Source organism: Lutra lutra, chromosome 4 (genome assembly GCF_902655055.1).
Source record: "Lutra lutra chromosome 4, mLutLut1.2, whole genome shotgun sequence".
Taxonomy (NCBI): Eukaryota; Metazoa; Chordata; class Mammalia; order Carnivora; family Mustelidae; genus Lutra; species Lutra lutra.
The window spans coordinates 188412884-188437098 of NC_062281.1; the positions used below are offsets into that span (position 1 = coordinate 188412884).

Below are 24215 nucleotides of genomic sequence, written 5' to 3' on the forward strand. Positions count from 1 at the left end.
CTTTTGGGATTTATAACTACTCAAATCTACCATTATAGTGGAAAAGTCGCCCGCAAGCACGTGGAAACCAATGGGCCCGGCCATCTTCCAGTGTGACTTGACTCCCAAAAATATATAGGGCAGGGGTAGAGCAAGAGAGGTGTGGCCCCAGAGCTGTTGTTCGCGGACATCTACTCTTGAGGAATAAGGACATGAACCCCCCCTCCCCCCAGGAATTGCTCCAGGTGGAATGGGAAGTACAGAGTACAGACAGCACGCCCCAAGGAGGCCCCAGATCCGGGGTCGTCTGTCCAGGCATCTACAGGCCCTTCCAAAGGGAGGACAGTGAGGGCAGCGTCCTGAGTGGTTCTTAAGTGTTTCCCCTTCTCATCTTATCCTGCACTTCCTAACTTTAATGGCATACAAAAGTTTCTCTTATAAAATGTTGATGATAATGATGGTGATGATGATGGTGTATGTTTTGAATGTCCTTATGGGGCAAAGTTATAAGCTGTAGTCCTATGTTAGTCTCTCTGTTTCTTTTTCCTTTTCCTTCCCTTCCCTTCCCTCCCCTCTCCTCTCCTCTCCAACTCTCCTCTCCTCCCCTCTCCTCTCCTCTCCTCTTCTCTCCTTCCCCTCCCATCCTCTCTCGCTTTCCCTTTCTCTCTTCTTTTTCTTTCTTTCTCTCTCTCTTTTTTCTTTAGAGCATATAACATCCAAAGCCTGAGGACCACAGCTCTAGACTGTAGGCTCTCACGAGATCTCTGTCATGGGCAGGGAGTCTTGGCCCCACCTCTGGCCATGCCCCTCACTCTGGGCTGCGTCTGGGACGCGGGACAGGCAGAAACCACCGCCCAGAGGCTGCACACTCCGATGGTTGCACAGGAGTCCGGGGGGGACAATGAGTGAAGGGGCTCATGGCACGTGTCCTGTCTCATTACAGCAGCCCGACAGTTGTGTCTGTGTGAAAATGCTGCTTCAGCTCCTGATTTAAATGGGATTTTTTTTTTAAGATTTTGTTTATTTGACAGAGATCACAAGTAGGCAGAGAGGCAGGCAGAGAGAGAGGGGGAAGCAGGCTTCGTGTTGAGCAGAGAGCCCGATGTGGGGCTCGATCCCAGGACCGAAGGCAGAGGCTTTAACCCACTGAGCCACCCAGGTGCCCCTTAAATGGGATTTTAAAAGATTCTTTAAAGACTACCACATCGCACTGACCAAAAAAACAAAAAAAAAATTTTTTTAATGTCTTAATTCTAATTCTCAGCTCCTGGCCATGATTGTCTGGTGACCCCACACTCCGTCCACAGGAAATCTGCCAGGGACCATCCTTTGGGATGATACCGTCGCTAGGGGGCGCTGTCCTAGTCCTGGAGGCGCATCTACCACCCACCCTCGCTTTTGGATTCCACCTGTGCCCCTCGCCTGCAAGGCCTTTCTCATTCTACCCGAAGAATCCTTCAAACTCAGAGCTGTTCATTCGCCCCATAAGTGTTGTTGAGAATGCACTAGACCTTCCAGACACCCTCTCTCTTCATTCTCTACATTTGTGAAGCCCTGTAGATCCCCAGCTGTGAATTATCTTCCTTTCCAGTGGCCTCATGTGTTGTCGGTTTGGTTCCTCTGCTGGATTGTAAACGTCCTGGGGCCAGGGATGTCACTTCCTTAGGTGCTACAGACAACACGGGCAGACGGAGGAAACACAGACTTCAGAGTAAAACAGACCGAGTTGAGTGCAGCTTGAATTCTGGCTTTCCCATTGAATAGCATGTGAATTGCCAAAGATTTCTGAGGCCCGTTTCTTCAGCTAGGAGTTGAGCATCTCCCAGATGACGTAAGTGATAAATGGCGGGCACTAAGGGGCGCACACTATATCCGAACACAGCAGGTGCTTGGTACACGGTCCCCACACGGGTGTGTCCACATTTCCCACTTTAGGGCATGGGTGAGGACTCAGGACGTCGTAGGTGAATTATACTGAGTTGGGAGATTCGCATATTCATTCTTTTCAGAAATCTGCCCAGTGTGTCTCTCCTGGGCTCTTCCAGCCCTGCTCTCCTCCCAAGTGTTGAATCACTAGGGACCAGCCCTTTGCAATGTGGCTGCAAATCCCTGAAGAAAGGTCACATGCCGGCTTTTTAGGAGATGATGGCTTTTATTTAAAAAGAAGGGGCAAGCCAGTAAACACATGAGAAGATGCTTGAGTCACTATTCATTAGAGAAATGCAAATCAAAATCACACCCACAAAAAAATGAGATACTACTTTGCACCCCTTAGGATGGGTCTTATTATTATCTTTTTAATGTGACCTAACAAGCGTGGGCAAAGATGTGGAGAGATCCGATCCCTTGTGTGGAGCTGACAGGAACGTAAAATGGGGCGCAGCCACTGCAGAACACAGTAGGGAGGTCCCTCCAAAAGTTAAACATAGAATCACCATATGACTGAGCAGTTCCGCCTCTGGGTATAGATCCAGAACAGCAGGTGGAAATTTCAACAGATACTTACATGCCGATGTTTATAACAGAAGTATTCACAATAGCCGCGTGGTGGAAACAACCCAAGTGTTGCATCAGCCAACAAAAGGAGATGTAAAATGTGTATCCACTCCATGGAGTATCATTCAGCTTAAAAAAGAGGGAAATTTCGATACATGCTACAGCCACCGAGGGGCCTTAAAAACATCGTTCCTCGTGAAATAAACCAGTTACAAAAGGACACAGAGTGTATGGTTCACCTCTACGAGTAGCCAAGTTCATAGAGACAGAAAGTAGGACAGTGGTTAGCAGAGGCTCGGGATGGGGGAAGGGAAGTTATTCTTTAACGGGTACAGAGTTTAGGGGATGAGAACGTTCTGGAAATGAGAGTGGCGATGTCTGTACAACGTTGTAACTATACTTCATGACACCAAATCGCACACTTAAAAAACAATTAAGGCAGTACGCTTTATGTCCTGTATGTTTTACCGCAACACAAAGTACACGGAGGCGGGTCCTCTGGGTGGCTCAGTCAGTTGGGCAGCGGACTCGATTTCAGCTCTCGTCATGGTCTCAGGGTCAAGAGACGAAGCCTCTGCGTCAGGCTCTGTGCTCACTGGGGGAGTCTCACTGGGGAAGTCTGCATGAGGATTCTCTCTCCCTCTCCCTCAGCCCCTTCTTTTGCATGCTTTCTCTCTCTCTCTCTCTTTCCCTAAAATAAATAAATAAATCTTAAAAAAAAAAAAAAGGACGCAGAGGAAGAAAGAGAAGGAGAGAGAGAGTGGAGGAAGAGGAGGAGATTGGAGGAAGATGGAGAAGAAGGGGGAGAAGGAGAAGCTACCTCCTCTGTGGTCAGAGAATGGTTCTCAACGTGCAGATCTTCCATTTTCCACACTGATGAATCCTGCTTTTGCTCTGAGCTCTTTCTGCCTTTCTTCAGGCATTCCAAGCAAGTAGAGGAAAGAAGACAGTTTCTTTTGAGTTTTCACGCTAGACCCATATAATTAAAAAATGCCCCTCTCGCTGCTGCAGAAAAGCACGAAGAGCACAGTGACGGTGGATTTTTTTTTTAAGATTTTATTTATTTGACAGAGAGAGAGATCACAAGTAGAGAGAGAGAGAGAGGAGGAAGCAGGCTCCCTGCCTAGCAGAGAGCCCGATGTGGGACTCGATCCCAGAACCCCGAGATCAGGACCCGAGCTGAAGGCAGAGGCTTAACCCACTGAGCCACCCAGGTAGCCCCTGACGGTGGATTTTTGACTGCCTGGGCATTTAGGCAGACATTGTCCGCTTCTGAGGGTGTCTTTGGATGAGATGAACATTTGAATCTGTAGGCTGGGCGGAGCAGAGTGCCCTCTCCAGTGTGGGTGGGCCTCATCTAATCAGTTGACTAGAACGAAACAAAACTGACTTTCCTGTGAGTAAGGGAGAGCTCCTCCTGCCTGAGGGCCTTGGCCTGGGATATCGGTTCTTGCCTTTGGACCCAAACTGGAACATTGGCTTCCTGGGTGGTGAGCCTGCCAGTATTCAGCCAGGAAGTACCCCACCAGCTCTTGGGATCTCCAGCTTACTGGGTGTGGACCTTGGGACTTACCCTCCATAATCATGTGAGCTGATTCCTTATGATACATCTCTTTCCTTACACACACACACACACACACACACACACACACACACACACCCTATTGGTTGTGTCTCTGGAGAACCTTGACTAATACAGGGAGCCTCCTCAGATATCTGGAGTCAGGTGTGGGTGCAATTTGAAACCTTAAAAATCTGAATAAAAATGAGCGCTGTTTTTTAAGCATGAATGGTGGCCAGGCGCCACGGTAAGTTTCCAGATGTCCCCTTATGTCATGCTCACAACACCATCACCAGGCCAATGGGGGGGGGCATCCCTGCACATCTGCATTGAGAGCCGTGCTCCTGACAAGGGAGACCTCTGCGGTCCGTCTAGGTCAAGGCTGGAGACAGGAGAGTTGCGGGAAAGTTCTAGAGCATCTCTTTAAAAGACAGTTTGTGTGAAAGGAGCTTGTTGTGAGATTCTGGGTGAGGCTGGGCAGCCCTGGGAGTCCAGGTGGGCCGGGTGGTGGTCGGAGTATGGACTCGAGCCAGGCTGGCTGGGCTCACTCTCAGCTCGGCCATTCCCCAGCTGTGTGGCCTTGGGCAAGTCACTTAATGTCTCTGTTCCTTGTTTGGATCATCTGTTAAGGGGATAGTTCTAGCAGGCTCCCCACTGGGCTGGCGTGAGGAACAAATTACCTAATATACGTAAAGACCTAAGAGCAGTGCCCAGCACACTCAAAATGCTATATCAGTGTTGGCTTTTGTTCACTGATCTTAACTCAGACAGCTGAGGAGATGGGGGTCAGGAAGGGAGGGAGAACATTCCAAATCAAGCAGGGACATCCCTCCCCTCATGTGCCCATGCCCTATCCCCCCTTTCCACTGGCCCTGCCCTAGTGCCCCTACCGTTAGACGGAAGGTTCTCAGGCCAGAACTGTGTCTTTCTCTTCTTCCTTCCCTCCCTCCCTCTTTCCGTCCTCTGCTTCCTTTTTTGCATCCATCACAGCCTCTAGCATAAAACCTCACCTGTTGTGTTTAATGCACGGATCAAAGAAAGCCATTTAGTAGCTAAGCTCAGTCACCAAGAGTGGTCCTGGCATAGAAGGTAACTTCCTTTGCCGGGCACTTCCCCCTAAAGTTCTCAACCAGAAGGACTTTATTGCCCTCGTCCCACGTGGCACTGTTGGGAGACATTTGTGATGGTCCTACTGGGTGCAGGAATGCTGGTAAACCTTCTGCCCCACATTGGATTGCCCTCCCACAACACTTAACTGATGCAAGACGTCAGTACTGGCAAGGGTGAGAAACTCTAGTCTCGAGTAAGATCGTGCAGGAGAGAAGATATACCCAAGGTCAGATTGTCCTGACTCTAGAGTTCTGCAGCCAGCCTGGGACATGAGAAGCAGCGCCCTGCCCCCTCTGCTGAGCCTTGTCTGCTGGGATGACACACACTCTTTGTCCGACTCTTCTTATTTCTGTGCCTATTGTGAGCTACAAAAACCCATTAAGACAGTGTATCTCATCGTGCTAGCTCCAAGTGTGGTTCTAGAGTCTCCCACTACTGGTGGGCTGGTGTGCAGTGGTTTGCAAACAAGTCTGTTTCTTCTAGCTACAGAGAAATGTGGGATGGCATTCTCCAAAAGTGTCACTTTGTAAATATGTTAAAAAAAAAAAAAAAGACCATTGTGGGAATCGGAATGGACTCAAGAAGTCTTGGCGAGCAGAGGTTGGATTTAAACGGCAGGCTCTGTGGGCTTGTGTGGTTGCGTTGCGGGTGTTCTCCAGTGACTACAGCTTATCAAAGGCAAGAACTTAGGAAGGTTCTCTGGGCAATAGTAGTGACTTGGTACAGATCTGAAGATTGCAAATATCTTGCAATTAGGAACTTCATTGGAGTTCATCTCGTTTATGTTCATAACATCCCTGGCTGTGGGCAGGGGGGTGTTTAGAGGAGGCTGGTCAATTGATTTGTCCACTTTCCATTGAAGAAAACAAGGGAAGCCCAAGGGAACCCCGATATGACTCTGTCTTCAAGTTCTCCTAATTCTGTTCAGATGCATTTAAAAGGCTCATAAGTAGTCAACGAAAGTTGGGCTTCTTTAAGAAAAAGAAAGTCAAAAACGAGCCCAGCATAAACTGGAGAACGATGCAGAGCTCTCGTCCGGCTCATTCCCGGGGTATGTGAGGTGGGCGCGGGATCAGGGAGAGGAGGGACTCGGAGTCTGGTTGCCATGGCAACGGCTTCCACAGGGAGGACAGCATCAGTGGGTTTGGCTGTACATCACAGAAAAGACGGGCCAGGACAGAAGGAAGGAGGAAGCCTCTTCTTCTGAGCTGGAGGAGGAAAGAGATACAAACAAAGACCCAAAGGGTGGTTGCAGGTTTGCTGGGCAATTAGTGAGGCTGCTCTACGCTCGACAGAAGCCAACTCCCTTGTGAGGTGTGAAGAGATCATTCTGACTTTCATATAATTCTGGAGATGGATTGAGGGCCAGCTCTTTGAAATGGAAGTCCTGACAAAGAGAGCAATTGTGGGTTTTCCTAAAACTTGAAAGGTAGCCAAGGGGAAGCGGAGATTGTAGGCAGCTGAGCTACATGTCAAAATGGTGTCCTCACGTTTCTGGGAAGCTGAAGGCAAGCTATGAAAACTCTCTGTGCTTCAGTTTTCTCATCCATAAAATGGGCATGCTTGTACTACCTACCTCATGAAGTTGTGGCAGGAATGAAGAGTTGGTATGTTTGTAGCACTTGGAATAGAGTTCGCACGTACTGAGTGCAATACGGATGCTAGTTTCTACTGCTTTGTCTTTCTCTCCTCTTCCACATCAGAAACAGAAGACCTGATCTCTTTATGGATTTTAAAATGACACATTTTCTTGTATGTGAAGTTTGTGAAATCATGGAAGTAACTTGACTTTGTATCCAGTTCGTAATGTGTATCAGTCAGGGTATGTAGATTACACTTGGTAACAAACAGCCTTTGGGGGCTGACTGCTCACACAAGTCTATCTTTTGTTAGTGTCCTAGAGTCCTCACATGGCCTCACCTCTGTGCACATGCAGAGAAAGAGAGAGAGATCTTTGGGTTGTTTCTTCCTCTTCTTAGAAGGACACCAGTCCTATGAGATTAGGGCCCCACTCTTCTGACTTCCTTTAACCTAATTATCCCATTATTATCTCTAATTACACTCACACTGGGGGTTAGGTCTTCAACAAATGCAGGGTTGAGGGGGACACAATTCAGTCCATAACAGGGTTGGTGCTGGAGGTGGGGTCTCTGTTCATGATATTCATTTGGAGACCCTGGCAAGTCTGGGCTTCATCTCAACCCATGTCCACGTGTCCCACCTCAGCTCATACTAAACACTCCTTTGCCCACTCTGCTACCCCTGGCTACACAGTGTTGCTGAACACTGAGCTCTTTGCCAACTTCCTGCCTCCTCTGCCTCAGTTGTTCTTCTGTGACTGGTTCCATCTCATTCTTTAGATCTTTGCTGAAACAGTACCTCCTGAACACCCCAAATAAAATGGCCCTCTTTCCCAGACACTCCTCGTTTGACCTTAGTGTGTCATCTTCGCATTTATGTATTTATTTATTTATTTTTTTAAGATTTATTTATTTGAGAGAGAGAGAGAGAGAGAGAGGAACACGTGTGCATGCATGCAATGGGAGGGGCAGAGAGAGAGGGAGAGAAGCAGACGTCTCGCTGACCACGGATCTCCCAACCCGGGGCTCGATCTCCCGACCCTGAGATCACAAACTGAGCTGAAATCAAGAGTCGGATGTTTAACCGACTGGGCCACTCAGGCGCCCCAACATTTATGTATTTCTTGATCTACTCATCAGTTGTCTACACCTAAGCTGCGTTAGGGCAAGGATTTTGTTGAGCTCACTGCTGTATTCCCAGGGCCTAATGTGTGGGAGATACTCAATAAACACGTGTTGAAGGCACGAATGTGTGTCTGTCTTCCAGAATTTATGCTCTTTGAGATTAAGGGCCCTTTTTGCCTTTTTTGCCACCAATCCCTTGGCACAAGATAAAGTGTCCACTAAATGTGTGTTGAATGAATAAACGAGTGTTTGGAAAACCATTGGCATGGTGCTTGGATCTTCATGCCCCGGGCAAGTTTACCTTTAGGCTCCCTAGAAAGCAGGAGGGTGTGGACCCCTCCCCCCTGCAGTCCTCCGAGCTGTCCCTGTACTTCACTGGCTGGCAGATGAAATGCTTTATTGTATATGAAGTGCTTAGACCAGCATCTGGCCTCTGGTAAGCTCAAGTTAGCATTTCTCATTACTGTTGTTTTAAAGCACTTTCTCACATGCACTCAGCAGTCAGATTTTCCTGGACTGGAGGGGGGAAACTTCTTTTCAGATCAGCCACTCTCCAAGTGAAATCTTAAAGGGAACCTCAGTACATAAAACTGAGGTTACCAGGGCTCCTCTGGGCATCGTGGGAGAGAGCATCCCAGAAGCTTGCCAACTCTCCAGGGAACCTGCATTTTAAAGCTCTCTTCAGGTGATTCTGAAGCTCACGGAAGCTTCACAGCTTTGGTAACTGCTGTTGGAAGGCCACCTTCAGAGAGAGCCCATTTCCCCCGCTCCCGTGGAGGGAAAACTCTTTTAGAGTAGTGGAGTTGTGTTCACTTTTGTCCTGAGGACAAGGGGAACGGCACCTGGCCCGGAAGGTGGCTCTCCAAAATGGAGTGAATTTCATCCGTGGGCACTTCCCCCGGCCGCCCCTTCCATTGACACCCCCACCCCGCCCCCGACTTCCCAGGAGGCCAGGTGGTACCCAGGTCTGGATCAAGGTCTACAGAAGCTCTGACCCTGAATCTCCTTTTGCGTGGCCACGGAGTGGTTCAAAACCCAGTTCCATATCTTAGAGCGGGGCGAGGGAGACCAAGGCCTTCTGATTTTCCCACGGGGATTCCTCTGGGCTTTTTAAAAAGCTTAAATTCCATTATAATCAACTCCCCCCTCCCCTTTTGCTCTTGGGGGAGGACGCTCCCACTCTGCGCTTGGCAAACCCTCGCCCTGCCAACTTTTAGGCTGGCCTGCAGATGTTTCTCTCACCCCGCCTGCTTTTTCCACAGGCCGCGAGGAAATCCAGTGCTCCCTGCCCCTGGGGAACAGGAGGATATTCCTGCATGAGCTGTCCGAGGCCAGCTTCAGCGAGTGCAGGTTCAGCCTGTCGCTCACGGACCTGTTCATCATCATCTTCTCCGGGGTGGCCGTGTCCATTGCTGCCATCATCTCCAGCTTCTTCTTGGCCACCGTGGTGCAGTGTTTCCAGAGGTGCGCGCCCAACAAGGACACGGAAGACGAGGATGAGGATGAGGACGACTGAGGCTCCCCCTCCCTTCCTGGCTTGCGGGAGCCCAGGCCGGGCTCCTCTCCATGCGGAGAGGGAAGAGGGGAGGGGGGAAGCTAGAAGGAGTCAACCTGCGGCAGGGCCCAGGGAAGCCCCTGCCCCTGGCCACGCACCTGGCCAGTGCCCGTAGCCACGCCCCGGCCACGCCCCCGGCACGCCCAGGCCACGCCCCCGGTCGCCCTCTGGGACCTCCCATCTCAGAGTTTAGAACCTGCCCGGAGGAGCTCTGGAAACATCAGGGGGGCCTGCCTCCCCGCCCCGCCTGAGATGCGAGAATGGGGGAGGAGACGACCCGTCAGGCTTCCCCGCTGATGGCTTAACACCAAGTCAGGCGGTGTGGACCCTTGCAGTTCCCACCGCCAAGCTGGTTTGTGCACCTGTTATGGGCCTGGACTCGGGAGTCGGAGCAGCGGCCCCCTCCTCCCCGCGGGAGGCAGCGGCTCGGATGGGGACCTGTCCCTGGAGGGCCCTGTCCCTGGAGCCGGGTTTCTCCTGCTGTAACGGGCTTCAGCAGCCTCGGAAGGTGCGGAGGACAAACCCCCATTTGGCTACAGGGGCACAGAGGGAAAAGCTCAGGCCAAGCAGTGTTCGTTGCTGTATTTGGGTAGGCAGGTGAGGAAGACTTTGGCCGGCAGGACTCACCCTCATCCTCGGCCTCAGGAAGCAACTCGTAGAGGAAGGACGGTGGGTCATACAGTCTGGAGGGCCTCTATACCCAGTCACTCTGCCCCCCGAAATACGACCAATCGTCCTCCTCCCCTGGCCCCCCAGTTCCAGTCCCTCCTTGGCCCATTAATGCCTGACCCCGTCTCTGTGCTGGCCTCGGTCTGGACTTGTCATCTCCAGAACTTGCAGCAAACTGTCTTCCAGGCCAGGATTCCAAAAAGCAGGTTGCACCAGACCAACAAAATGTCAAAAACAACCAAACCAAAAAAAAGCAACCAAACCCGGGACTTGGCCTCTGAGAAACGTCCCTCCCTCCGTGGCCTTAGGGTGTGTGTGATATTTCTTGGGAGCACGGGTTGTGACAGGCACTGCTTTCCTGGATGTGTAAGATGGCACTTTGGAGCAGAGATAATATAAAACCATGTCACGAGCCCGGTGGGTTGATACGTAGTGACAGTGTCTGCAGCCTCAGACCCTGCTGGAGACTGAGACGTAGCTGGGGCTCAAGAGAAGCCCCTGGGGTGTTGCTGGGAAACACCTCTCCATTGTTTCTCACAATATATTCCTTCTGTGTCCTTGCTCCCTTGCTCCCTGCCATCTCTGTGACCACATATACCGACTGAGCGCTTGCAAAGGGCCAAGCACTGGTCTGGGCGGTGTGGGGGGTGGGTGCGTTGAGTAAGAAGACAGAGTCCCCAGCTCTCTTGGCCTCGATTCTTACGGAGGGGGGTGGGACACAAAACAAACAAGGAGACCGAACTGTAATTGCAGGTAGAGACAAGCACTGTGAAAGATATAAATGAGATCCCGCGGAAGAGTAGCGGTTAAACTCAAGAATGGAGAGTTGGGTGTATTAGCCAGGGCTCTGCAGAGAAACAGAACCCACAGGACATATATATTCTATATATCTATTACTTATCTATTACTGTCTGTCCGTCTGTCCATCCATCCATCCATCCATCTAGATTACAAGGGATTGGCTCACAGAAGTATGGAAACCGAGAAGTCCCACTACATACAGGTGACCAGTTGGAGACCCAAGGTCAGCCGGTGGTGTAGCTCCAGTCTGAGTCCAAAGGCCTGAGAACCAAGACAGCTGCTAGTCTAGGTTCCAGACCGAGGGCAGGAAAAGACTCAGCTCAAGCAGTCAGGCAGACAGTGAATGAACGGTGGGGAGGAGTAATTCTCCCTTCCTAAACCTTTTTATTCTGTTCAGAACCCCAAACAGACTGGATGCTGCCCACCCACCCCGGGGACCACCCTCTGCTTTACTCAGTCTGCAGACTAATCTGTTCCCATCGGGAGACACCCTTCCGGTCACACCCGGAAATCATGTTTAATCCCATTTCCGGGCACCCTGGACCCAGGCAAGTTGATGCATAAAATTAACCATCATATCAGGGAAGGTCTCGGCGGGTGGCTTCAAGCTGAGTCCTGCTTCCTTCTCTCCCTCCTTCTTTGCCTCTCCATCTGCTCTCTTTCTCTACCCTTCTTCCCTCTTCCCCCCTCTTGAGGAGACTTCCAGCCCTCAGCATTGTTGCCTCAAGGGGAGGAGACCCCTCGCTCAGGGAGCTGTCTTGTCACAGAGTCACTGGGTAGGTGGGGAGAGGGGCAGCATCTTTGTCACACGCGTGGCCCCTCAGCCCCAGAGGGAGCCACCTCTGGGGTCTACCCCTCAGTGCAGGTACCACTTCCCTTGAGAAAATAGTAGGAGCTGCCTGAAAGTTGTCGTCACCAACGTGAGGTGCTGTGTGAATGTCAGGCCTGAGGTTCCAGCCACCATGTGCCCCTCACTGTGAATGAAGGCTCGAGCAGAAGGTTTTCAGTCAGGAGAGGGGCGCTCTGCTGATGGTGAGCTACGGGAGGGACCGAGGAAAAGACTGTGGTGGAGGGTGTGTGTCAAGGGCTCAGAGGTTGAGAATTGGAGACACAACACAATCTCCCATTGGCCCCTCCCCAGCCTGGCCACAGACTCACTGAGACTTGTGTGGGGTCAGATTCTCTGCCCGTTGTCAGTGTCTGATGCCCACCCTCAGGGGCACCGTCAGAGGGACACCACTGAAGACCCTCCATCCAACTGGGCCCCCGCCAAAGTTACAACTTGTTTTTTCCCGGAATCCTAGGGAGATGGTGCCCCAAACTGGGATATTCCTACCACAGCTTTGTTCTATGGGGCTCCAGGGGATGAATTCCCACCTCCTGAGTCTATGCTATTCCTTATAGTGTGACCCCTTAGAAACGCAAGCCCTGCACAGCGTGGGGGTCATTCACTGAGGGAACAAGTGAGTGGGGGAGGGGCAACCTGGAGCCGGAGGTGGGCGCTCGATGGGCGTCAATCAATCCCACGTCTGCCAGCTGCACCCCAGAGTTTTCGAAGAACCATGACTCTGGGGAAGAAGAGGTTTAAATCATTGCCAGCTGAAACCGTCACTGTCTGGATATAAAACTTGCAAACCACTTGGGTGGTTGGGGACAGGAGGGACATCCACACCAAGAAAATACACTGGCCAGGAGCCCCGGCTCAACTGGAGAAATGCCTGTCGAGAAGTGGGGTGTCAGCAGGGGTTTAGTGATCCCTGACTTGTTCTGGGGTCTCAAGTTGTCACTGGCAACAAGGATGACGCAACACCACCTCTCAGCTCTCCACCGTTGTCCCTGAGTCTCCTGTGTCCCCTCCCCAGAGTCTCCTCATCACAGCACCCCGTACTGTTTGCTGCACAGCACCCACCCAGGATGTGAGGTTATCCCACCCACTTGTCTACATGTCTTTGGTCTACCTCTCTGGCCTGGAACATGAGCTCCCCAAGCACCGGGATGTAGGTCATTGGTGTCCCCAGGTTTAGAGCGATGCTTGGCACAGTGTGGTGGCACAACCAACATACATATTGGGTAAAAAAAAAAAAAAAAAAAAGGAAATGAATGAATTCTATGCACTATACCAGAATCTCTACAAACACGAGCTCTTTTCAAGCATTCTCATAACTCCAGGTGAAAGTCACTATTCAACCCATTTTAGAGATAAGGAAACTGAGGCCCAGAGAGGTGGGCAGGTGACAGGACATGGCAGAGCTAGAGCCCACTCATAGTTGGACTAAGAAGCCTGTGCTCCTGCTTACGGTAATAGTTCACGAGCCTTGAGGAAGCTGTCTGTGAGGTGTTGGGCCACACCCATTACGCGGCTCACAAGCCCTGGAAGGGGGTGTGTTGGTCCAGCTTCCCCCGAGAAACAGAACCAAAAGGATGTCATAGAGAAAGAGATTTATTCTAAGGAGTTGGTTCGTGTGACTGTGGAAGCTCCCCGGTCCAGAATTGTCAGGGCTGGCTGGCCAGAGACCCAGGGAGGAGCCAGTCTCGCAGTTCAAGTCGGAACACTGTCCCCTGCACAACTCTCTCCTGCTTGGCGGAGGTCGGTCTTTTGTTCCATTAGAGCCTTCTGCTGATTCCATGAGGCCGTATTATGACTGGGCGATCTGCTTTACCCAGAGTCCACTGATTTAAATAATCTCCTCTAAAAACACCCTTGTAGAAACACCCAGCATGTGTGACCGCATGTCCGGGCACCGTAGTCCAGCCGACTTGACCCATGAGGCAAACCATCACAGACAAGGTACCACGATCACCTCCCCTTTACAGATGCATCGCCTCCACGTGGCCATTGAGAGAACTGGTTCGGTCCTGGGAGTAACTTGCTTGCCCGGACACAGCCAGTAGGGAGCGGGATTTGGCCACATATCTCTCCACGGGGCTGCATTCCCCACTCAGGCCAGCGGGGCGGGCTGGGCAGGGACGGCGTGGGGTGGCCCTTTTCTTGGATCTGTGTCCTGGGCTCCAGGAAAAGCAGTTGGGTGCACCCAGGATGAATTTATTTTGAGTCTCTCATCCAGTGTCTCAGACTTCTTCGGGACAACCAAAACCACCAAAATATTTTGCCTTGTCGCTCTCCTTAATGTCTGATGCCATGTAAGGATGACAGAGGATTCTGGTAGCAACATAGATGAATTCGTCTTTTATTAGGCTGACAGTGGGTACGACCCTACAGCCCATGAACCCAAGCAAGGGGCCTCTGGTTGGGTCTGGCACTTTAGAGGGCCCTATCCCAGCCTTTGTCTAGCTGTGCTCTTCCCCCCTCAGATGAAGAATCTATGGGGCCCAGGGTGCATACCCACTCAGAACGGGCATCCTCTTCTAGAACATTCTCTGGGTACTTAGGACTCCAGAACTCGCTGCACAAATGACATCAAAGGATATGGACCCACCATCCCTCCTCCAGGATGGAATAAGTGGTCAGGCAGTAGAGATTGGGGGATGGGACTAGAAATTGGATGTTACTTAAGTGTGCATAAGACCCCTAGAGGCACGGGATGGAGGCAGAGCTGGGAAGAGAAACGGGGAGGTCTTAGAGGCTCAGTTCTCCCCACGCACACATTCTGGTGCAGAATGTCTAGGAATGTAAGAATCATTTGAAGCTGGCCTTCCGTTCATTAAGGAGGTAGTTTGTCAAGGTTGCTGGCTGGAATATTTTCTTTAGCACTTTATCTTCATTGATGACTTACGATGGTTCGATGTGCGTATGCGAAGTGTATTTTTAACCCTTGTCCCAGCTTCATGGGTTGTCACAACTGGGCCTGGGTACCAGAGCTGGGGCCAAGAGGCGGCCACAGGCCCTGGCTCTGGCCTTAGGGCCCAACACTGCTTCTGCTCCACGGGGCTTTGTACAGAAAGCATGAAAAATGCACACACACGTCACCAGCCACAGAGAAGGCTTTGCAGGGAACATGTATGTTTCAACCTCCCCATTCTCCCCTCCTTCGCCTCCTCCCCTCCTCCCTGCAATGCCTCGCTTCAGGCTCAGATGGCCGAAGTTATAGGCACAGATTTACCTTCCGACAGTGGTGGGGCACGGGTGTTTTTTCTAAGCTATTAAATTTAACTGGACCCTGGGGCACATCAAGTCTCTAAGCCTCCTTCATGTACATCCCACACCCACCAGCCGAGTCAGCCGCCAGCCCTGGCCTTGGCCATAAACTCCTTTTTAGTAGCCTGAGGGTTAAGTAACTCATTAATCACAAAAATGGTCTGTTGAATCCTGTCTGGTAAAACCACCCCAAAGCACACCCCTGTGGCTTTCATTTGCCTGCAACCAACAAGGTAGCTTTGTTCTTTCAGACTCCAGGCTAATAAACACGCAACCAAACTCTAAATTGTTTTTTTCTGGGGAAGGATTTCTAAACAACGAACACGAACACTCTTTCTATTTGCCAATGGGATCTATTTTTGGAAAACGCACATTTCCAGGGTGCGAGTTTACTGTATTTTGGTCTTGGGAAAAATACAATGTGCTTTTTGGTAAGCCCTCATACCTGTGTTCAGGACCATTCCTCAAGAGCGTATCTGCTTCGTTGGTGTCTTAGCTGGGAGTGGGTTGACCAGGAATCGTTGTCTCCAGGTGTGTCCCCCAGTACAATAGAGCGAAGCCACCATGCGTTCACCAGCCTCCAGCAGAGTCCTGGGTAGCGGACAGCTGGCCCTCCAACAGGGGGTCTGTCCACTCTGTCTTTACAGCCAGGCACCCTTGGCCATGCCATGGACCCTCTCGAGCCACGACCCCCCACAGTGAATAGAGTAATACTTCTCAGCAGAGTTGATGAGAAAGGATGAAATAATGGCCCCTGCAAACGTGGACCCTTCCCTCCCCACTCATAATCCCAGTGGTGCCTCCCTGAGCATTCACAGGTGCACAGAAGAGGGACCGTCTCAAGAGAACTGTGGAATCAGCAGCCGGATCCCAGCCTCCGATCACAGGAGCCAAGGGCCAGCCGGCCAAAGTCCTCTGGCGCGTAATGAAGGAGCTCAGCCATCCTTTTCACCCTTTTGGGACCAGCCCCAGCCCATGGCTCGCGAGTCTGCATAGATGACAGAGGCCACGTTCACACGTGTAACCTGCACACCCCCGGGGTCCACTCTCCAGAGGTACAGATGAGGCCACGTGCAGATTTGTTCATTGTGTTGTCCTGGTGGCTCCCACCTGCCTGACTGCAAGTCAGGGACAGGGTTCCCCCTGCCCACTCCCCTGCCCACAGACAAGAGGATGGAGAGTCTCTCTGAGGCTTAAGTCCCACCCTGAACTCATGTCCACAGAGTGTCCTTCCTGTTTGCTGTGGGTTCACCCTCGTCGTGGGCCGCGTGGCCTCCACCTGCCCTGCTGGGGCTCCTTGGGGGACCCCTCCCTCATGGTCAGTGCCCCCCGGGTACGTATTCCCACATCACCCTCCCTGATCCCTCGCTCAGCCCACAGAGCCACAGTGTGTTTCTCAAGGAAATAGAGACAATGTCCCCTCCACGGGGTCAGATGGGGGAGGCTGTGGGGATCTGCTGAGGCACGGAGAGCCGAGGGCTCTCTGTACCCTTGCACGCTGCCTAGGAAGGCAAGAAATGCAGGGCAAAGTGTGCCCACCACTGGGCTCCACACTGGCATACGTGGACGTCTTCCCCTGCCCCATGGGGTCCCCTGCCCCCAGAGATGCCCGTGAGATCGCGAGCTCCCTGAGGTCAGACCCAGCTGGTCCCCATCACTAAACACTGACCCTTGAGCAGGCCTAGCAGATAGGACCCCCCAAACGTCGCACGAACAGGGAACGCACACTCTTTCCCAACTGAAGAGGCCACACCAGGTGGCCTCCCTTAAGGAAGGAAGTGTGAGGGAGTGAGGGGACAGAGCAAGGTCCAGACTGGGTCCAAGCTAGCCTACTGCACTTTACACATGGCCACCACTTAGACGGTCCTACCAGAATATTCGGGGGTAGTATTCCTGGAGCATTGAAATAGAGTAATAAAATATTCTGGTATAGGATTCGCATCCACCTATTTGAAAGGCCCATGGTCTGTGTGATGCTGCCGTGGGTGGTCCTGGCCTTTGGCAGCCTGCTCCTGCCCCTGTCCCCACTGCTCATGCCAGTGGCCCCTTGGCATGCAGGCCTCGCTTGTATCCAGCCTGAGAGCCCTTGCAGCCAGCTGTCCTCTCTGCTTGGGATGTTCCTCCTCCAGATCTTTGCTCCTTCTTGTCATTCTGGTCTCAGACCAAAGGTCACCTTCTCAGCGAGGCCTGCCCTTCCCATCCCAGCGAAAGGACCATCCCCTGTCTCTAATGCACATCACTCTGTTTCATCCACTTCAGAGCACTCCTCGCTGTGCGGGCTTCTTCGGTTTTGCCTGCCTCTCTGTTTGCTCTGTTTTCCTCCTCCCTTGATTGTAAACTGTGAGAGCAAGGTCCATGCTTACCTTGTTTATGCCTAGAGCCTAGACCTGTCATGAGGTTGGCAGGAGCCTGATAAATATTTGTGAGGTGGATGGGTAGGTGGGTGGAAATGAAGATGGATGATGGATAGGTGGATGGGTTGGTGGAGGGATGGGTAGGCAGGTGGATGGATGAGTGAGTAGATGAATGGATGGATGGATGGATGGATGGATGGATGGATGGATGGGTGGATGGATGGATGGATGGATGGGTGGGTGGATGGGTGGATGGATGGATGGGTGGGTGGATGGATGGGTGGGCGGATGGGTAAGCAGGTGGATAGATGGGTGAGTAGGTGAGTGGGTGGATGGGTGGGTGAATGGATGGGTCAATGGATGGGTGTTTGAATGGATAGGCAGGTGGATTAGTGAGTGAGTAAGTGAATGGCTGGATGGTTGGGTCGATGGATGGGTGGATGGATGGGTTGGTGGATGGATGGGTGAGTAGGTGAGTGGGTGGATGGGTGGATGGGTGGGTGAATGGATAGGTGAGTAAATGTATGGATAGGCAGGTGGATTAGTGAGTGAGTAAATGAATGGGTGGGTGGGTGGGTGGGTGGATGGATGGATGGATGGGTGGATAGCAAATTTTCTACTCTTTCCAAGGACTTGAAAGCCACACATAACGTGTGAGGGATATAACCAAGAAAGGATTTACAAGCCATATAGTGTGTGTTAAAGGAACATGACTCTTCACCTTGCAGGGGGCAGAGTTCCAAGTCCAGGGATGCAACCATGTCAGGGACCACTTGTTGTATTTCCTTCCTTAGCAGTTGCCCATCTGGAAGCTCAGGAGCCTTCCTCCCCTACCCCAGGGCGAACTTTTGATTATGGATGCACCCCCAGACTTTGCACCTTACCTTTTGTGTGAGAGCCCTGGGAAAACAAGCCCGGGTCAGATCGTCAGATTGCCATGTCCTGTTAGGTAGTGGTGCTGCCTCTGCCTCCCTCCCATCCTCTCTGAGTCCCCCTCCCCCTTGCTCTCCTCTCCTTGGCCCTGCCAGCCTTGGCATCAGCGGCTGGATACTGAGTGATCTCCATCCATGACCATCTGACCCCTAATTACTTCCATTAATTACTTGGACAGGCTTTCCCTGCAAGAAGGACTTAAAACCCAGTGACGGCGAGAGGGCGATGCTCTTCACCTGTCCTTGTCTACCACCTGCCTCTAGAGGGAGGAGATTGCACCAGTCAGGGTATTTAATTTTCCAAAGATTTGCTCTCCCTGGAGGTCAGTCTGTACCTTTGATGAGCTCCCTCTAACAGCTTATTCTCTTGCTAATCCTGAATCTTTCAAAGTGGCTGATGGCTTGTTGGGAGAAATAAGTGTGAGAGCAGGAGGGGGAGAGCTCTCCTCATGGGTCCAGCATGGGATTAAGCCCCTGGATGATTTCTGGTCCCTGTTCTTTTTTTTTTTTTTAAGATTTTATTTATTTATTTGACAGAGAGATCATAAGCAGGCAGAGAGGCAGGCAGAGAGAGAGGAGGAAGTAGGCTCCCTGCTGAGCAGAGAGCCCGATGCGGGGCTCGATCCCAGGACTCTGAGATCACGACCTGAGCCGAAGGCAGCGGCTTAACCCACTGAGCCACCCAAGCACCCCTCTGGTCCCTGTTCTGACTCTCCCCTGGAGCTTCCCCACCACCCCTGCCCCCAGCCCAGAGCACAGAAGCCCAAGCGGGGCATAGACACCCCTCAAACCAGTCTTAGGGAGACTGTGTGGGTCTGCACTTTCTGCTCATTTTCCCCATCATGCATAAACCTTGTCCTAGATGCTCCTAGATGCTGGGACTTGATCATTCATTCATTCGTTCATGCATGGGTGCACGCATTCAGTATATACTCAGTATATTCTGAGTATATACCTGGGTGGGCACTGTCCTACGGTGCCAAACAGGACAGACACAGTCTCTGACGTCAAGCACTTTCCTACCAGAGAAAACAAGAAAGACAATGATCAAAACAAAGGTAAGAAGTTAGCCTGCCACTCCCTGAGGGCCCAGAGCTGCAGCCAGCCCAGGGTGAGGGGCCAGGAGAAGGGTACCCAGGGACAATGGGCCCTGACTTCCCTTTCTTAGAACATTTACTAAACAGGGCTTTCAGTTAAGAAAGCTTCCTCTGTCCCTTTGAGATGTACCCCTATGTCCTGTAACTCAGTAGTTTTTCTCTAGAGTCATTCCTCTGAAATGCAATCGTTAGGAACACGGGGCCCCAGTCTCCAGTCCCTCTGGGAGGACAGACTCCTAACTTCCATAACTGCCTAATAATCTGTGCACTGAACACCCTCTGTGGTTCTTCTGCCCCCACCCCGCGGCCCCCACCCATTCTCCCCCTCCCTCACTCCCCCTTTCAAATGCCCAGTCAACTCTGGCAAGTCTGCCCTCCCGCTACTGTTGGCCTCCCCAGTAGAATCTGTGTTCACTGCTTTCGCTTGCATCCTGCTGTGTTTACCTTGGACACTGCAGAAGGGGTGTTTCATCTGGAATGAGAAAGATCGCCAGGCTAAGGGGCTGGCTCTAGGGCAAGAAGGTGGGGGAGAATGTTCTAGACAGAGAATAAGGGAGGAACTCGAGGAGGTTTAGGGTCAGGAGATGGGAGGGATGAGGTCTCTGGTGCCTGTCAGGCTGCTGCTTCCCACCCTGCCTCCTTCCCTTTCCTAGTCACCTCTGCCCAGCCCTCCCTGCAGCCGCCCATGGCTTCCTTATTCCTTATTAAAGACAAAACTCCAGATAGGACACACCGTCCAGCCCTGCCTTGAAGGGGACAGCCAGTGGCGTGAGTGCCCTCACAAGCCTGTACAATGGTCACTACAATCTGACTCTGGAACATCTCATCGCGGGGAGAGAAGCCCCATACCTATCAGTGGGCACTCCCCATACCCCTTCCCTCACCCCTGTGACCACTGATCCACTTGCTGTGCCCACGGATTCGCCCATTCTGGACATTTCGTGGAACGGAATCGTACAAACGTGGCCTTCGGTGTCCAGCTTCTGTCACTCAGAATCTTGGTCTCCAGGCTCATCCCCGCGGTAGTGAGGGGCGGTGGCCACGCTCCCCCTGCTCAGCGCGGTTACGTTCCACCGCTGGGCGCGTCTGCTTTGTCTGTCTGCTCAGGGCATAGACGTTTGCGTGGCTCTGCTCTTCTGCTGCGGTGAATGATGCGGCCGGGAACAGTCACGCACGCATGTGGGGTTTTTTTATTGAACAAATTGTTTCGGCTTCTTTCGGGCGTGGACACGGGGGTGCGATGGCGGGGTCGTAGGTGACTTTAACTTTGGAGGAACCGCCTGTTTTCCAAAGCAATCGCACCGTTGTCCGTCCCACCAGCAGCTTCCACGTGTCCTAATCCCCGACAAACTCGACAACATGTTATTGCTGGTCTGAGGGTAGTGCCCCGTGGAAGTGGAGGGGCACAGCCTTCTCTTCCTATCGCCACCCCGCTCCCTCTTTCCACTGTGGCTTTGCGTGCAGAGCGGCACCAAGGGTCTGGCGAGAACATTTCAAAAGGGGACAGGGCTCTGACTTTTTTTTTTTTTTTTTTTTGACAGACAGAGATCACAAGCAGGCAGAGAGGCAGGCAGAGAGAGAGCAAGGGAAGCAGGCTCCCTGCTGAGCAGAGAGCCCGATGTGGGGCTTGATCCCAGGACCCTGAGATCATGACCTGAGCGGAAGGCAGAGGCTTTAACCCACTGAGCCACCCAGGTGCCCCAGGGCTCTGACTTTTATGTTTTTCTTAAAATTTAAGTTTAGTTTTTAATTTTTTTTTAACTTATTTGAGAGAGCACAAGCAGGGGGGAGGGGCAGAGGGAAACAGGGAATCCCTAAGCAGACTCCCCACTGAGCCAGAGGCCCCACACGGGGCTCCATCCCAGGACCCTGAGATCACGACCTGAGCTGAAGGCCGGCGCTTACCCAACTGAGCCACCCAGGCGCCCCCTTTCCTGCTCGTTACCCTGCTCTTTCCCGCATTGGCACGGAGAATCCCCTCCACCGGGGCAGGTAGTTGAGAGCAGTCCCGGGTTCTTCCCGGTAAAACACGCTCCGTGAGTTTTGGCTAAAGAGGCCTCCAGCCCCAGCACTTCGTTGTCATCTTCACCACCTGCCTCTGCACCGGACCACGCCCCGAGGGGAGGCCCGTGCCCCGGGGAAAGGAAGAAAAGCTCTCAGAAAACCTGCTCTGACCCAACGGGGTGAAGGTGGATTGTTTCCAGGAGGGCAGGGCTTGGGCAAGGGGCAGGCTGGTGCCGGCGGGAGCCTGTGAGCGGGAGGCTGTCCAGACCCTGCGGGGCTCGCTGCTCTCAGCAGATGGCATAGGCTCTTGCTGGAATTGCAGCTCCAACTGCTGGTTTGGAGCCAACGTTCTCTGATTCGCAGTCCCTGTTGTAGAAAGGTGTACGCTTGCCTCCCCAGAGGGCAGCTGAGTCACTTGGCGAAAGCAGATCAGCCCTCACTGACATGGCTGGGACAGGATGTGTGCCGTGCGGTCACTGGAGGCCCGAGCAGCTGGGAGGCAGTGTCCAGTTAGGCTTTGCCCAAAACTCCCCCAGGGGCTTTGCTAATGGCACCTTCTAGAACCTTCTCTGGCACTTGCCTTGGGTGGTTGAAGCCACCCCCATGGGAGTTAGACGTCCCTCCTCACAATGGAGGGCTGGGACAGTGGCTCCCAGAAAAAAAGGTTTGCCAATTTCTGGGGTGTAAATATGACCCTGTTGGCCAACATAGAGTCTCCAACCTGAGGTCACTGAACTCGGAGTTGGGAAGAGATGCATACAGTTGGTCTCACCAGCTGATAGAAGCAGGCAAGAACACACCACCACTCCCTTCCCACAGCCTCCCAGGCCAAAGGCAGGCTACTGATGAGAGGTAGGATATCAGAGGTACAAAAGCCCCTCCCCTTTGTCTTAAGATGGGACTGGCCCTGACGGACCAGTCATGCTTAGGGGCTCCCTAGAGGACTGGCTAAAGCCAGACTTCTGAAACCAGTCTTATGCTGTTCCTTCCCCTGGGTTCTTCTGCTTCCCTCACCCTTTACGGGAATCTTCCAAGGGCTCTCACTCAGTAAGTCACGTGCACACAGATCCGCGTCTCAGGGTTGGCTTCTAGAGCACCCAACCTGAGACGGGCCTCTCTGCCAAGTGGTGCCCCAGCAAGCTCTGTCCTGAGGTGCACTTGGGATTTCCTGATGGTGGCGGGAGGGAGGGCATGGCCATCCCCCGACTTTTTCCGGTGGTCAGAACTGCCTGTACTTCCAGGAAGCAGGAAATCGGCCCCGACTCCACAGCTAACCAGGGCCAAGGCCCTTCCTCTTGGTCTCTCCCAAGCCCAACAAGGAGAATCATGGGTACGGACTCTATCACCTCTGGAAGCTTTGAAACCCTTGGTCAGGCCCCATTCCTGGAAACTCAAGATTCCTCATACCCATGTTGGGAAACTTGTGGTTTAAAAATGCCTGGGGAGGGCATGTTGATCAGGTGAGGATGGAAATCATGGTTCAAGGGCAGGCTTCTTAGCCTCTGCACCATTGACATTTGGTCCAATTATTCTTTGTCCAGGGTGAGGGATGGGTGGGGACCATCCTGAGCAGCATCTCTGGCCTCTTCCCATGGGATGCCGCTATCCCCCACCCCAGCTGGGACAATGAAAAATACCTCCAGACTCTACCAGCTGTCTGCTGGTGGGCAAAATCACCCCCATCCCCACTCCCTGACTCAAGATCTACACCCATGAACCTTGAAATGTCACGGCCACACATCGAACTGCAGTAAGGAGACCATACGGATAGGACTCCCCACAAACACTTCTACTTTAAAAAATCTGTTGACATTTTATTTTCCAACTATATTTGCATAGAGTTTACAAATCCACTTGCTCTTTTCTTTTTTTTTTTAAATTTACTGTTCTCATGACCGTTCTTCTAATTGTCAGTGAGGGGAAGGAAAATGACTTCTAGTTCTGTCCGTGCAGACACATTCCTTTAGCTTTGCCACCCTCCACCTCAGACCTGCGTCCCCTCCCCGCCACTATCTTTAAATACAGGCTGTCCCCTCTGAGTCCTTCTGTCCTCCACGCTGTCAGCACAAGCTCCTGCAAGATCTTAGGGAGATTCTGGGACCCAGGATGGACTAAGGGGCTTGGGAGACAAGTAGAAAGTAACAGGGATGTGTATATGTGGGGAGGGGGAGCAAGCCACTGCCACTGGGAGAGGGGCTCATAACCAAACCGAATCAGGGGCACAGCACTCTCATAGCTCCTAGTAAGGGGTAGGGTCTAGAGCATTCTTCTAACTGGGGAGTGGGTGGAACCCCAGAGGTGGGCATATTCAGCAACTCTCAAAAGGTGGTTGGTTATAAGCAGTCACTTTACATCCCAGTAGGGTCCTTGGCATTTAGGCCCACCATGTTGGGTTCTGGGGAGGCACTGAATGTTCTTGAGCAAGGGCATGGTGGCTCCAGGTAACACTCCACAAAAGCAGCAAGGATCCTGACATTTGCTGAACCTCCTGACATTTTCTGATATCTCTCCAGCTTACAGCAAGCCGTCCGAGAATAATGGGGTGGGTAGCGGGTGGAGAAGGCCATTGGAGGAGGAAGAGATCCCGGGCTGTCCATCAATTAGGCAGAAATCATTGAGTAGCCAATTCGTGGGAATTCCCTGGAGGTCACATCTGGATTGTGAAGTCCTTCCCTGTCCAGGGGAGGCAGAGTTTAGGGGAGCAGCGTGCCTTGGCAATGGGGTGCTAAGGGAGCAGGTGGCTTGTTACAGGGCAAGCGCTGATGAGCACCTGCGGTCAGTGCCCGTCTGGACGATGCGGGTTGGCCCCTCCCCACTGTGAACCGCACCAGCTTTTAACCCAGGCTTTGACATTCC

The 24215-nt window shown here is 52.3% G+C and overlaps 1 protein-coding gene across 1 annotated transcript in view; it reads left to right on the plus strand.

Annotated features, from left to right (window-relative positions):
* LRRC38 (leucine rich repeat containing 38) overlaps positions 1–15169 on the plus strand; it is a 34927-nt gene extending 19758 nt beyond the window's left edge. Inside the window, exon 2 of the mRNA XM_047728005.1 lies at positions 9114–15169. Within this exon, the coding sequence (XP_047583961.1) occupies positions 9114–9367 (254 nt within the window). The 3' untranslated portion in view covers positions 9368–15169. The remainder of the gene's footprint in view (positions 1–9113) is intronic.
* The last annotated feature ends 9046 nt before the right edge of the window (positions 15170–24215 follow it).